The following is a 13,858-nucleotide window of genomic DNA, read 5'->3' on the forward strand; positions in this document are numbered from 1 at the left end:
TGTGTTGTCTAATGTCAGTGCACTACCACACCATGCATACTCCACTTTACCCCAATCCACTCTATGCCACTTCACTCTACGCCACTCTTAGCCAGTCCACTCTTTGACACTCTGACTCTCCACACCACTTCATTCGTTCCCAGTCCACTCTACGACACTCCATTCCATGAGATGACAATCCACTCTATGCCACTCTACTCCACTCTATGGCACTTCACTCCATGCAACTCCACTCTAAGACACTCCACGACACTCTACGCCACTTCACTCTATGACAGTTCACTCCACGACACTCCATGTTACTCCTTCACTCTATAACACTTTATTCCACTCTTCGCTATGTCACTCCACTCTACTACACTCCACTTCACAGTACTACACTCAATGCTACTCCGCTGACACTATACTCTACTTGACTTGACTTGACTAGAGGAGAGTGTCAGGGAGTAAAGTCAAGTCAGAGAATCTTATATAGCGCGCATATCACCGGTAGGTCTTGTGGCGCTTGCAGAGATTCCAGAGGCTGAAGGTCATATCCAATTGCGTTATTTCTGGTCAAACAGCCACGTTTTTAATTCTTTGCGGAAACGTTGGTTGTCCACAATAGAGAGAAGATGAAATGGCAGCTTGTTCCAGAGATGGGGGGCGAGAAAAGAAAAGGATCGACCCCCGTTACGTACGGTGTGGACTCACAGTGGGGTAAGAAGAGATTTTGAACTGGACCTTAATGTTCTTTCTGGCTGGTATCTTCTAAGTTTTTTCCCTAAGTAACCGGGCCCAGTGCCATAGATACTTTTATGAGTTAGGCACAGGATTTTTAAGTGACCTCTTTTTCTAACTGGAAGCCAGTGGAGGGACTTCAGACTTGGGATTGAGGGGGATTGAGGGGATTATTTAAGATCAGTCTGGCTGCAGTATTCTGCAGGATTTGCAGTTTAGAAAAGAGGTCTTCATTTAGGGAGGCTAACAAGGCATTCCCATAATCCATGCGGCTTACAATTAAGCCCTGGACCAGAGGCTTCCTGGCTTCTATAGGTAGCCATTTAAAGATTTTGCGTAGTTTCCGCAAAATCCCGTAACAAGTACCCAGCACAAGATTGACATGATTTTTCATGGATAGCTTGTTGTCAATCATTATTTCGAGGTTGCAGACTGCTTGTTTTGGGGACGGGCATGGGCCCAATGCCTGAGGCCACCAGCTGTTAGACCAGTACTCTTCGGCCCTGCCGAACAGAATGATCTTGGTTTTACTGCCGTTTAGCTGTAATTTGTTATTGCCCATCCAGTTGTTGATGTGGGTCAGACAGTTTTTAAACCAGATCATTGTGTCTGTAGGGTCAGGACCAAATGTGATCAACAGCTGAGTGTTATCAGCATATGACACAACCTCAAACCCATAGGACCTTAATTATCCTGGCCAGAGGTGTTACATAAAGATTAAAAAGCACAGGGCTCAGGATTGACCCCTGGTGAACTCCAATGCTTACTGGCCTGCTGCATGAGGCCAGGGTATCTATATGCACAGTAGTGGAACGGTCCTTTAGATAGTTTTTAAACCAGTCCAGAGCTTTCCCTCAGACCCCCACCTCCCAGAGCCGTTGTTCTGGAATGTCATGGGAGATGGTGTCAAAGGCGGCTGACAGGTCCAAAAGAACCAGCATAGCTGATTCTCTTTTATCCAAAGCCAGCCTGATGTTATCAACCATCTCTAATACTGCCGTTTCAGTACTATGCGCCAACAGTAATCCTGATTGCGATGGATCAAGAAGTCCATGACTTTCTAGATGGACGGTAAGTTGTTTATTTACCAAGGATTCGAGCGTCTTCCCGAAATAACGCAGTAGTGAGATGGGATGGTAATTGCCTGGTTCTCTGGGATCTAGGGTTGGCTTTTTCAGGATTGGTCTGATTTGAGCAGTTTTCCATCTTATCGGCACGGTCGCTTGGTCAAGTGACATATTAAAAATCTCTGTTAAATTTGTTATCAACAGGGGTGCTAATTGCATAAAAAAGCGAGGAGGAAGAGGATCTGCTGGGGAGCCTGATTTGATCTTAGCAATGGCTTCTAATACCTGTTAGCAGGTCACAGTTTTAAATTCAACCAGCAGAGACAACAATGGTTGGCTATTCACAGCTTGGTGCAAGTCAATGTTGTTGACATTGTCTTGGGGGAAGGATCTGTATATAGCTCTAACCTTTTCGTCGAAAAAGGAGGATAATCTATCGACCCATTCTTGTGTGGGGGGAAGGGTGCGCTGGTTGGCCTGGGGAGTGGTAAACTCCTTCAGAATTTTATATAATTCTTTACTGGAGTTAGCGGCATTGTTATTCCTCGCTGTTAAATATGACTTTTTGGCCTTTTTAATATTGTTCAAATAGGTACAGTGAATCAGTTTATATCTGATTCGATCTTCCATAGTTTTAGTTTTCCTCCAGTGCCGTTCGGCAGTTCTGCTGGAAAGTTTCTCAGTTCTTAATGCTGATGTAAACCATGGAGATGCTTTACCTTTAATCTTGACCCTTGACATGGGTGCCACTGTGTCAAAAGGCAAGTATAATGGCCTCTTCAAAGGCCATAGTTGCTTGATCTACATTATCTGTATGTAGTATGGCTTCAGCATTAAAGTGGGTGGAGAAAGAAGTAGGAGTGACTTTACGCCAGGGCCCGATTAAGGCACAGTCGTTATCCTGAGAGATTAGAGGAACATCCATACTAATGCCAAATTTTAGCAGGTGATGGTCTGACCAGAGTAGAGGTTGAGGTTGTTCAACTGTGAGTTTAATTGAGTTAGTAAATAGTAAATCCAAGGTATGACCGGCCTGATGGGTAGGACCTACTACCAGCTGCACCAGTCCTAATGTCTGTAGTGTAGTTACCAATTGGTCAGTATCGGGATCCTGTGATAAATCCGATTGATAATTGAAGTCTCCTATGAGAATAAAATTATTTGCGGCTAGGACATAAGGTATAATGATTTCCAAGAGAATATTTACAAAATTAGTTTTTTGACCTGGGGGTCTGTAGACTAAAGCCCTTGTCCATGTTTTGGACGATTGGATCAAAATTTTTAAAATAAGTATTTTCGCTTTGTACGTATTGCAGGAATCTAGCGTGATGATTTCAAATTTTTCCTCGGTGGCCACTGCTATCCCCCACCCTCTCCCTGCCACTCTGTCTAATCTGGTTAGCTGATAATTGGATGAGAAGGAAATCCCTATGTCAGGAGATGCCCGGTCATGGAGCCATGTTTCAGTTATGAAACAGACATCCGGTTTATCAAAATCTAGGAGGCTCCATAATTCTAGAGCATGTTTAGGAATTGACCGGGCATTAAGATATAGTCCGTGTAGTTGATACGGACTATCAGGTGTGTTCCTTTTTTTCTCAAGGCAAGAGGTGGCTACCATAAATGATTCCTTAATGGAGGTCTGAACGCCGACCATTGGAGGCACAAAACACTCCACGTCCTCTACGGCCCTCCACTCTACAACTCTACACTCTATGCTTCTCTACCCTACGGCACTCTATGCCACTCCACTTTACGACACTCTACTCCACTCTACGCCATTCCACTCTACGACACGATGTCACTTCACTCTAGGTCATTCCACTCTTTAACTCTACTCCATGACACTCCACTCTACCCCACTCCACTCTGCCCCACTTTACGATCCTCCACTCTACGGCCCTCCACTTTATCCCATGCTACTCCACTCTATGCCACTATTCGACACTCTACTCCACTCTTCGACATTCTACTCCTCTCTATGCAATTCCCTCTATGCCACTCCATGCCCCTTTACTTCACTCTATGCCACTCCCCTCTACTCACTCCACAACACTATTCACTATTTGGTAATCGCGAACACCCATGTACAAATGTGCATTTAATTAACACAGTTTGCGATTCCCAGTGGGTCGCAAATAGACCTACCTCTTTAATAGTCATGAGGTAGGAATTGGTTTGCGACCCATTGGGAATCACAAAAATCACAGGAATGGTGGACTGCTGGGGTCAGCAGACCACGCGGTCTGTGATTACTTTTCAATAAAGCAATGTTTTTTTTTAAATGCAGCACGTTTTCCTTAAGGGTATTATTATTATTATTCTGAGTTTTATATAGCGCCTGGTTACCAAATAGGCATCCCAGCGCTTGCCGGCACAGACCACTACTGCAAGAATACAGGGACTACACGGGAAACAAAAAAGTTTTTAAAAGTTTACGGAACCGAAGAAGACTGGCTTCCGCGCGCAGTTGTAGGGGCAATGAATTCCACAAAGAGGCCACATTTATAGAGAACCTTCTGCCACCGGTTCTTGCCTTTTTCACCCTGCCAACCTGAAGGAGATGTTGATGGTCAGAGCGGAGAGAACGGGAGGCCTTGTAAGGCTGGACCATTTCCTCCAAAATAGGTGGACCTACCCCATGCAGAACTTTGTGGGCGATGCAAAGTGACTTGAATTTCACCCTGTCCCTCACCGGGAGCCAGTGCAATGCCCTCAACGCCGGGCGGGCAGATTGACACCTAGGGAGACCCGTCAGAAGCCTAGCAGCCGCGTTCTGCACTTGCTGCAGTTTATTCAAGGTAGCTTCGGGAGCACCCAGGAAAAGCGCATTGCTGAAATCCAGCCGCGAGATGATAAGTCCCTGGATGAGAAGCCTACGAGTGGCTACTGGGAGTAGAGGCAAAATCTTCTGAGCTGAGCGGAGCAGGCCAAAGCACACGCCAGCAGTCTTTTTGGCATGGGTTTTAAAAGATAGGTCCTGCTCCAGCCATACCCCCAGGCTCTTGATCTCCCGCTTGGGGGGGGGGTACTGGTCCCAGACAGTCTGGCCAGCTGCTGGGGGACAGAGATGGAGAAGAGTTCCCCAGCAGCATCAATTCCGTCTTGGAGCCATTTAACTTTAGGGCTGAGCTGCACATCCACGTGTAGATCTTTTCAAGACACGTGTGCAGTCGGTCGGGATGGTGCGCCGACTGGGAAAGGCCAACCACCAGCTGAGTATCATCAGCATAGCTGATGATTTTAATACCCAGCGGCAGTACCACACTCTCCAGGGGGGCCATGTAAACGTTAAATAAGGTGGGGCTCAATGAAGAGCCCTGTGGCACACCACACTGGAGAGGGGATGAAGATGATTTTACCTGGCCTTCCCATACCTCAAATGAGCGACCTTCCAGTAAGGAGGCGAACCATTTGAGGGCCAGACCCGTGATCCCCACCCCCGAGAGCCGTTGGAGAAGCACCTGATGGTCCACGGTGTCAAAAGCAGCGCTGAGATCCAGGAGGATCACTGCCACTGAACCTCCCGAATCCAGCATGCTCCTCGCATTCTCCACGACCGCCAGCAGGGCGGTGTCAGTCCCCTGACCAGGGCGAAAACCCGTTTGGGAGTCGCCCAGAAGGGAATTGGTTTCCAGAAAGTCCGAAAGGCGGCTGTTCACCAGCTTCTCAGCCACCTTACTGATACCCGGCAGCAAGGAAATAGGCCGAAAGTTAGCGAGGTCGGCGGGATCAAGGTTAGGCTTTTTCAAAAGGGCCTTGACCACCGCCCCTTTCCAACTAGGGGGAACTACCCCCTGGACGAGAGACAGGTTTATCAGGTCCGTCACAGGGCCACCAATTGTAGATGACACCTGTTTGAGATATTTAATCGGTACTGGGTCTTTCGGGGAGCCGCTCTTCATCGACCCCAGAACCGCCAAAACTTCCTCCTTAGTGACCGGACCAAGGGAGGCCAGCTCCACCGATTGCAACTTACGTTGGGAGGTGGAATTATCCTCCAAGGATGAGACCTCACCTGGCCGAGGAAGGGAGGCCAATATATTATCAATTTTGCTTTTAAAAAACGAGGCCAATTCTATACATTTTTTGCGAGGGTCCTCGTGGAGAACCGGAGGATCGGGGGCATTCAGTAGCTCCTTAATAACCCTGAATGACTCTTTAGAAGAGTTGGCCGCCGAGCCTATACGCTCTTCAAAGAATCCTGATTTTGCCACCCGGATAGCGGATTTATACCTGCTCAGGGCCGCACGATATTCTTTACGGCTCGCCTCACTCCAGTCTCTCCTCCAGGACCGCTCTAGCCTCTTGCATCCCTTCCTCAGGGTTCTCAGTTCTGGCGAATACCAAGGTGCAGAGCCCGTTCTCTTCCCCCTCGTAAGTTGTTTCTTTTTAGGTAGGAGAGTATCCAGAGAATCCACGAGCCAGGTATGAAGATTCTCATCAGCAACTATTGGATTAGCTCCCAGAGGGGGCTGCGTGGCCTCCAGGTGTGCCACCCAGGTGTCAACTGGGAGCCTCGACCAGGCTCTCTCCAGGGTGTGAACCCGTGAGACCACTGCCGGTGGGCTATCGAATTGCCATGTAGCGGACACCAAAAAGTGGTCTGTCCAAGGCAGGGCAAGAGCCGAAGATGAAATAAGGTGGTCCAAGTTGGAAAGTATAGGATCAAGCAAGTGGCCCTTCACATGGGTCATGCCCGAGTTGGCCAGATTAATTCCGAAAGATTTGAAGTCATCGAGCAAATCGACTCCCGCGGCATTGGTGGGGTCCTCGAGATGGATATTGAAATCCCCGAGGACAACAAAGTTGGCAGTTGAAGAGGCAAGGAGAGCAGTAGTTTCAAGAAGGGAATTAGGGAAGCTACCCAAGGGTCCAGGAGGGCGGTAAATCAACAAACCAACCAAAGACACTGTAGGTGACAACCGGAGGGAGAACTGTAAGCTCTAACAATCAGTCACCCCTCCGTTCTGAATCTTACAAGCAAGCGTGTCTCTATAGAGGACTGCAATTCCTCCTCCCCTCCCTTTAGGTCTATCAAGATGGGCTATGTGAAAGCCCGGGGGGAGTGCTCTGACCATATCAGGACCAGAGCTGGGGGCGAGCCACGTCTCAGTAAGATACAACACATCCAACTCGTGGTCTAAGATAAGAGAGTTAATTTCAATAGCATGGCTTGGCAAGGACCGGCAATTTAGTAAAGCCATGGAAAGAACAGATTTCACAGCCACTGAATTGTGGCCGGAGGGGCAGGCTCTACAAGGTAAAAACGGAATAGTTCCCATCTGTGCAAAACTGCAACTAATGGGGTGGGGCGGCCGAAAAGTCAATAAGGCATCCCTCCCATATCGAAGCCTAGTAGTAAATGGCGCCACAGAGTCGGGCATGATGGCAGGCCCTGGGCCCGTCTGGGCCCGAACGGGCACAGACGGGCTTGACTCTGGCGAAACTCCGGCGATATTCCGGCGATGACGCTGCGTGATGACGCTGCGCGTCAGCATGGCTGGCTTTATGCTCGCCGAGCGCGGGCCACTAGGAACACTAGAGCGCTACCTGCGCCTCATGCAATGTCCCCCCTCCCAAGATGGCCACCAACACGAGACAGTGGGCAGGGACCCGCTAAAACGCGGTGATTGACCAAGTTAAGGTGAAAGTGAGGTGGCAGCAATGCGGGTATGTGGGTGGCACGAATTTAAAAACAGGGGAAAACCCAGAAACTAAATTAAAATTAAATGACAAAAACGGGACGTTTTTAAAAGTAAATTACAGCAGCAGCCAGCAGCGGAGTAGCGGTAAGTGCGAGGCTATCCCAACGCAAGTGGTCACGATGTTAAGGGTGCTCACCTGCGATTTGCCTGGCTTTATGCTCGCCGAACGCGGGCCACTAGGAACACTAGAGCGCTACCTGCGCCTCATGCAATGTCCCCCCTCCCAAGATGGCCACCAACACGAGACAGTGGGCAGGGACCCGCTAAAACGCGGTGATTGACCAAGTTAAGGTGAAAGTGAGGTGGCAGCAATGCGGGTATGTGGGTGGCACGAATTAAAAAACAGGGGAAAACCCAGAAACTAAATTAAAATTAAATGACAAAAACGGGACGTTTTTAAAAGTAAATTACAGCAGCAGCCAGCAGCGGAGTAGCGGTAAGTGCGAGGCTATCCCAACGCAAGTGGTCACGATGTTAAGGCTTTAATGCTGCAGAAATATTTACATTAGAAAAATGACTCGTAGGATATAAAATGTACACATATAATGTTTAGAATTTTAGTAGCAAACTGTACAAATATATTAGTTAATTCACATGTAGGATTAAGAATGCTCAAGGCAACTTTTACTTAACATGTATATTAACAAGGCCCAAAAGTCCTTTCACTCGACTCTAGTTCACCGTTGCATGAATATGGCATTTAGTAAAACTGCTTAACATTAGAGACAGCTATTAGAAATATGCTGACTATAACATCGTGTTCATCCAGCTCCTCACCCCATGTTAGTGTTGAATTTTTTCTCACATTTCCGCAGGAGTTTCCCCGGTCACTGATATACCCAACAGAGTCAAAGCAACAACAGTGAACTCGGGGAAGAAGGGAAAACAGGGATGAAAAAAGAATAAGTCCCAGGTCGGACCCCACTCATGAACAGGACCAGGAAACCAGGAGAAGACCCTGCCTATTTAGTGGCAATAATACGTCTCATGGTCTGTCTGGGTGGAGGGGCCTGTAGTAACCTGTGCTCGACTGCCCTATGTCAGTGTGACCTATTCATCCCAGGCTCGACCGCATCTAGGGTAAAAGGATGAGTTTCAAAAAGAAATCTGAAAAGTTTTCTTTTAATTTTTTTAAGAGTAGACAGTAGTCCGTAGGACCACTACCTACTCTTAAAAAATGTTTAACTAACATTCACAAAGGGGCAGGGGTCCCTTAGAGATTCTTTCCAATTTGCGAATGCGTTTCCACCTACTTGAAGAAGGTGGTAAAATGCAAATGTTTTGCGACTGCATTTCATTCGCAAAACATTCACACATACCTTTGCAATTCGGTATTAGGACAGAACGCCCTAAACATGCCCCTTCCTAATAACGAATTTCAGACCCATTTGCAATTCAGTAATAGTTTACCAAATCGCAAATTGGGCCTTTGTACAATAAAAAAATGCATTTTTGCAGTCGCAAAAAGCCCAATTCTGCGAATCGGGCCATTTATGACCTCAAGAAAGCTTTGTATATCTTGTCCTATGTTACTCCACTCTATGACACTCTACGCCACTCTATGATACTCTACTCCACTCTATGTCTCTCCACACTACTCCACTCCAATCTAAGACACTACAATCTACTCTACATCACTCCACTGTATGACACTCCACTCCACGCCACTCCATGCCACTCCACTCTACGACACTCTACTCTAACCTATGCCCTTCCACACTATGCTTCTCCACTTAACACCCCTCCAATCTACACCACCCCACTACACTTTACCCCACTCTACACCCCTCCACTCTACATCACCTCATTCTAAGCTACTCTACTCTACGCCACTCCACTCTGCGACACTCCACTCTACGACACTCTATTTCATGTTACGCCACTCCATTCTCCACCCCTCCAGTCTAGACCACTCTACTCCACTACACTCCACCCCACTCTTCGCCACTCCACTCCACCCTTCGCCACTCCACTCTTCGCTACTAACTTTTAGCCATGCTGAACAGCAGCCACGCTGATGTACATAGCTAAAATACAATAGCAAAGCCAATAGCTTTTGTATAGGTGAGAACTATTGGCTTTGACTGGCAATGTTTTTTTATCCTGCTCGGGATTGCCATGCTCAGCATGAACATAAAAACTAAGAATGTTTCCTATGTGGTGAGAGAAAAGTCTCAGCACATCAGCGGCATCGCCACTGTTAGCAAAAAATCCCCACCAAACTGGCGTGTAGGCGACTGTAGTGTACTGAGCTGCCCCAGCAATTAAGTCCTAAGGGTACTGTTAGAAGCACTGATATAAAGTTAATTATAGTAATCAACTCTTTTCACGTATGAGGTCAGCTGCAAAGATGGACTGTTCAGTAAAGGTCATAATGAATTTCTAGACTTCCATTGTGTTTACACTCACACTGCATTTTTAATAAATGTTCGAGGTGTATGCGGACTATGCCATTTTAAATATGAAGTTAGCAGGAAAGGACACCGGGAATGGTGTTATGGCTCCTCTCTAAGACTCTTCTGGGAAAGCATATCCAGGTAGAAAAGGAGGACCAAATGGAAATATAGGATAAAAACAATGCTATTCCTATTGCTGCTTTAGGGATCTGATATTTTCTCATTATTCCAAACTCAGAGGTGGGTAAAGAAAAGGAACTTACCCAACTCTCCTTGGCGAATGTCAAATATACTAGCTCCATCGACCAGCAAATGGGGATCCCTCTGCTTTTCCTTAAGAAAATAAAATAAGACATTTCATAGTTTAAATAGAGAATGTTTAGCAGCATACTGAAAACGTATAATGGTTTATTTACTAGAATTAGATTGTCAACAACGAGCATCACGATATAGCTTTGCTTGGAAGTATTGTTTGTTTTTCAGCTTCTTGGGATTCGGGTTAGTTGCTCACTATACACACGGTTGTCGTGGCATGCTCTCACTGCTCAGGGATGATTTCATTCCTTGCACCATTCTCCTAATCCCCATCAGTTTTACTTCGCTGACTGGACCATTTGGGATTTTTTTGTCGAGTACTTTCAGAGTTACTTTCCTCTATTCGTATCTCCTATGCATGTTTCTTTTGGGGTTATGTGTCTCAGCTTCTCACGAATGCCCTGCACACTTGGAAGTTGTTTGTTTGCAATATTTGTAAATATTTATGATGGCTATGAATTCATTGGTCATATTTTCGCTTATAGATACCCCTGATGAAGGGCGCTTGTGAATGCCAGAAATGCATTGGGACAAGCCACACAGCCAGTTCTTTATATGTTGAAACTGATTCGCTATCATGTGGAATTCTTTTACAAGACTCTTGTTGAAAATTAAATAGACTTGAGCAAGATGAAGCTTACGAGCTAATTTGTGGATTAAATGGACATTTAGCAAAAAGTTTTGTATATGCATTGTTAATTCATTGTCTTGAATTGTTGAAAAGATTTATTTTAGATGTGTTTGAATCGTTTTCACTTTCGTTGTGGAGCATAGTAGTGCATTTTGTGTCTAGGGCGTGTGTCCTAGTTATTACTTTCATTTTTAATTGGGAGGCTCGATAGAGCCCCCCCCCCCTCCACACAGGTTGCACACATTACACTATACATTTGAGGATTACATTGTATTTAGTATTAAGTTTGTTGAACTGAGTGCAATCCAGCTTCTTTTTCTCTTTTTCTAAAAGTGGCATTTTTAAAATAGTAATGAAAAAATCCAACTACACCTGTGCGCAGGATTTGTCACCACTATTCCAAACATACCAAACATGGCAACAAAATTCCTTTTGGATCAGGAATGACCACTTAAAATATATATATAAGGGAATTCCCAATGCTAGCCAATGAGAGCAGTAGGCCTCACAGTAGGGACAAAATAGGCTGTTTGTCACTACCAGGATACATAAAGGCACATGTCCTACCTTTTACTTACACAGGACCCTTCCCATGGGGTTACCTAGGGCCAACCTTAGGGGTGTTTAAGACTTGGCAAGTAATTTTAAATGCCAAGTTAAAGTGGCAGTAAACTGCGTGCCCAGGCCCTACAGTGGCAGGCTTGAGACAGGTTTGAAAGACTAGGTCTGTGGGTGGCACAAGCAGTGCTGCAGACCTACTAGTACATTTAATTTACAGGCCCTGCATATATGGGCTATCACTTTACAAGTGGTTTACAAGTAAATCAAGTATTCCACCATGTATAAAGAAGAGATCACAGACTTTAACACTGATTAGACGTGGTAAATGGCCCAGAGTCCTAAAGCCAACAAAAAGGTCAGAACAAGCATTTGCAATGCAACAGGTCTCGCATTTGCAAGAGCTGGGGGTATTGGCATTGTAAATGTGAATTTTTTTACTTATGTGGTTTGGAGTGGAGTGGATGTGTGTTGTTTGTAGTGGAATTATGTGGTATGTTATGCAGTGAAATTATGTAGATTGAAATTATGTGGCATTTAGTGCATAGAAATTATGTGGGGTGGTAGTGTGTGTTATTGAGTAATTTTGTGGTATGGTATTGTGGTGGAGTGTTATGTAATGGAGTTTAAATATGTGGTGTGCTGTTTATTTTAGTGGTGTGATGCAGAATTGTGTGGTGTGGATTGAGAGAGTACTAGAGTGAAAGCACCTTCCACAACTGCTGAATTTGCGGCACCCAGCTGAACAAATGTGCTGATCAAGAACCCACTCTTTCTTTCTTTCAACATGGCTTAATAGGTGGCCTCAATATGACCCGCAATGGCCTTAACATTGTTCTGACACTGGCTGCAAAGAAGCTTTGCACTGATGTTGCCTCTGCTGCGCCTAAACTGGATGTACTAGTAAAGGTAGTTCAGATATTTCCTGAACACAAAAGGTGTAATAATGTGTATTGTGGTCTTAAGTGTATTTGAAAGTAAGGATGTTGGAAAAAGAAAACTTTTTTAGCATTATTGTTTCTTTACATTGTTTATTTCATTTTCCAAGAGGCAAGAGTAACAGATCCTCTCTTAAAAAATCTTAACATTAAAGCTATTCATTCCCCTATGTATTAACCCTGAGCCCATTGCTGCAGGCCTGCTGCCATCAGTTGATCTGTGCTCCAACAGAAGGGGTGGGTAAAATAAAGCCTGTGGTGTGGAAAAACATTTAGCAGAGTAATTATTTGTGATCTACTCCCACGTTATTTACTGCATGTGTCTGGCTTAAACAAGAGTTTCTTGTTCCCTACTTAGAAAAGAAGTCAATCAATCAATCAGGGGTTTGTGAAGTGCGCTACTCACCCGTGAGGGTCTCATGGCGCTAGGGAGTGGGGGGCGGCTCCAGATCAGTCGAAGGGCTAGGTGTTGAGGTCCTTCCTGAACGTGTGAAAGGTTGGGAGCGTCTGATGTTCACAGGGAGCTCGTTCCAGGTCTTGACTGCGATGTAGGAGAAGGCTCTCCCACCCATTGTGTTTCTGCCGATGCGGGGGACCTCCGCCAGGGCGAGGTCGGCAGAGCGGAGGTTCCTCATGGGTACGTGGAAAGATACTCTTGTTGAGGTATTTGGGTCCGATGTTGTTGAGGGATTTGTAGGCGTGGGTGAGGAGCTTGAAGGCGACCCTCTTCTCGACGGGGAGCCAGTGGAAGCCTCATAGGTGTTGGGTCATGTGTTCGTGATGCGGGGTCCCGATGACGAGTCTGGCTGCGGCGTTCTGGATGGTTTGGAGTAGAAGAGTACTGTTGATTCCGGCATAGAGGGATTTGCCGTAGTCCAGTCTGCTGGTTATGAGTGTGTGGGTGAAGGTCCTTCTGCAGTCGGGGGGGGATCCATTTGAAGGTCTTGCAGAGGATGCACAGGCAGTTGAAGCTAGTGGATGCCACGGCGTTGATCTGGCGGTTCATGGAGAGGGAGGAGTCAAGGATGATGCTGAGGATTTGTGCGTGGTCTGTAGGGGTGGGTGGGTTCCCGAGGGCGGAGGGCCACCAGGTGTTGTCCTAGGCGGGGGTGCAGGATCCGAGGATGAGGACCTTGGTCTTCTCTGATTTGAGCTTCAAACAACTGTCTTTCATCCAGGCTGCCACGTTCTTCATTCCTTCCTGGAAACAGAGTCTGGTGTCTTCGGGATTCTTCGTGAGTGAGAGGATGAGCTTGGTGTCATTGGCGTAGGATACAATGCTGAGCCCATGCTGTCTGACGATGGCGGCGAGTGGGGCCATGTAGAAGTTGAAAAGCGTGGGCCTGAGTGATGATCCTTGGGGTACTCCCCAATTGATATCGGTGGGTTTGGAGAGGAAGGGAGGGAGTCTGATCCTCTGGGTTCTACCGGAGAGGAAGGCTTGGATCCAGTCGAGGGCAATTCCTTGTATCCCCGCGTCATGAAGTCTGGCTGCGAGTGTGCGATGTGAGGCGGTGTTGAAGGC

General features: G+C 46.4%; 1 protein-coding gene across 1 annotated transcript in view; it reads right to left on the reverse strand.

The window, feature by feature from the left end:
- Positions 1-13,858, reverse strand: part of CAPN13 (calpain 13) — a 582,342-nt gene that overhangs the window by 351,616 nt on the left and 216,868 nt on the right. The window contains exon 3 of the mRNA XM_085609938.1: positions 10,155-10,224. Coding sequence (XP_085466064.1) covers positions 10,155-10,224 — 70 coding nt within the window. The remainder of the gene's footprint in view (positions 1-10,154; positions 10,225-13,858) is intronic.

Source organism: Triturus cristatus, chromosome 6, assembly GCF_964204655.1.
Source record: "Triturus cristatus chromosome 6, aTriCri1.1, whole genome shotgun sequence".
In the NCBI taxonomy this organism is placed as follows: domain Eukaryota; kingdom Metazoa; phylum Chordata; class Amphibia; order Caudata; family Salamandridae; genus Triturus; species Triturus cristatus.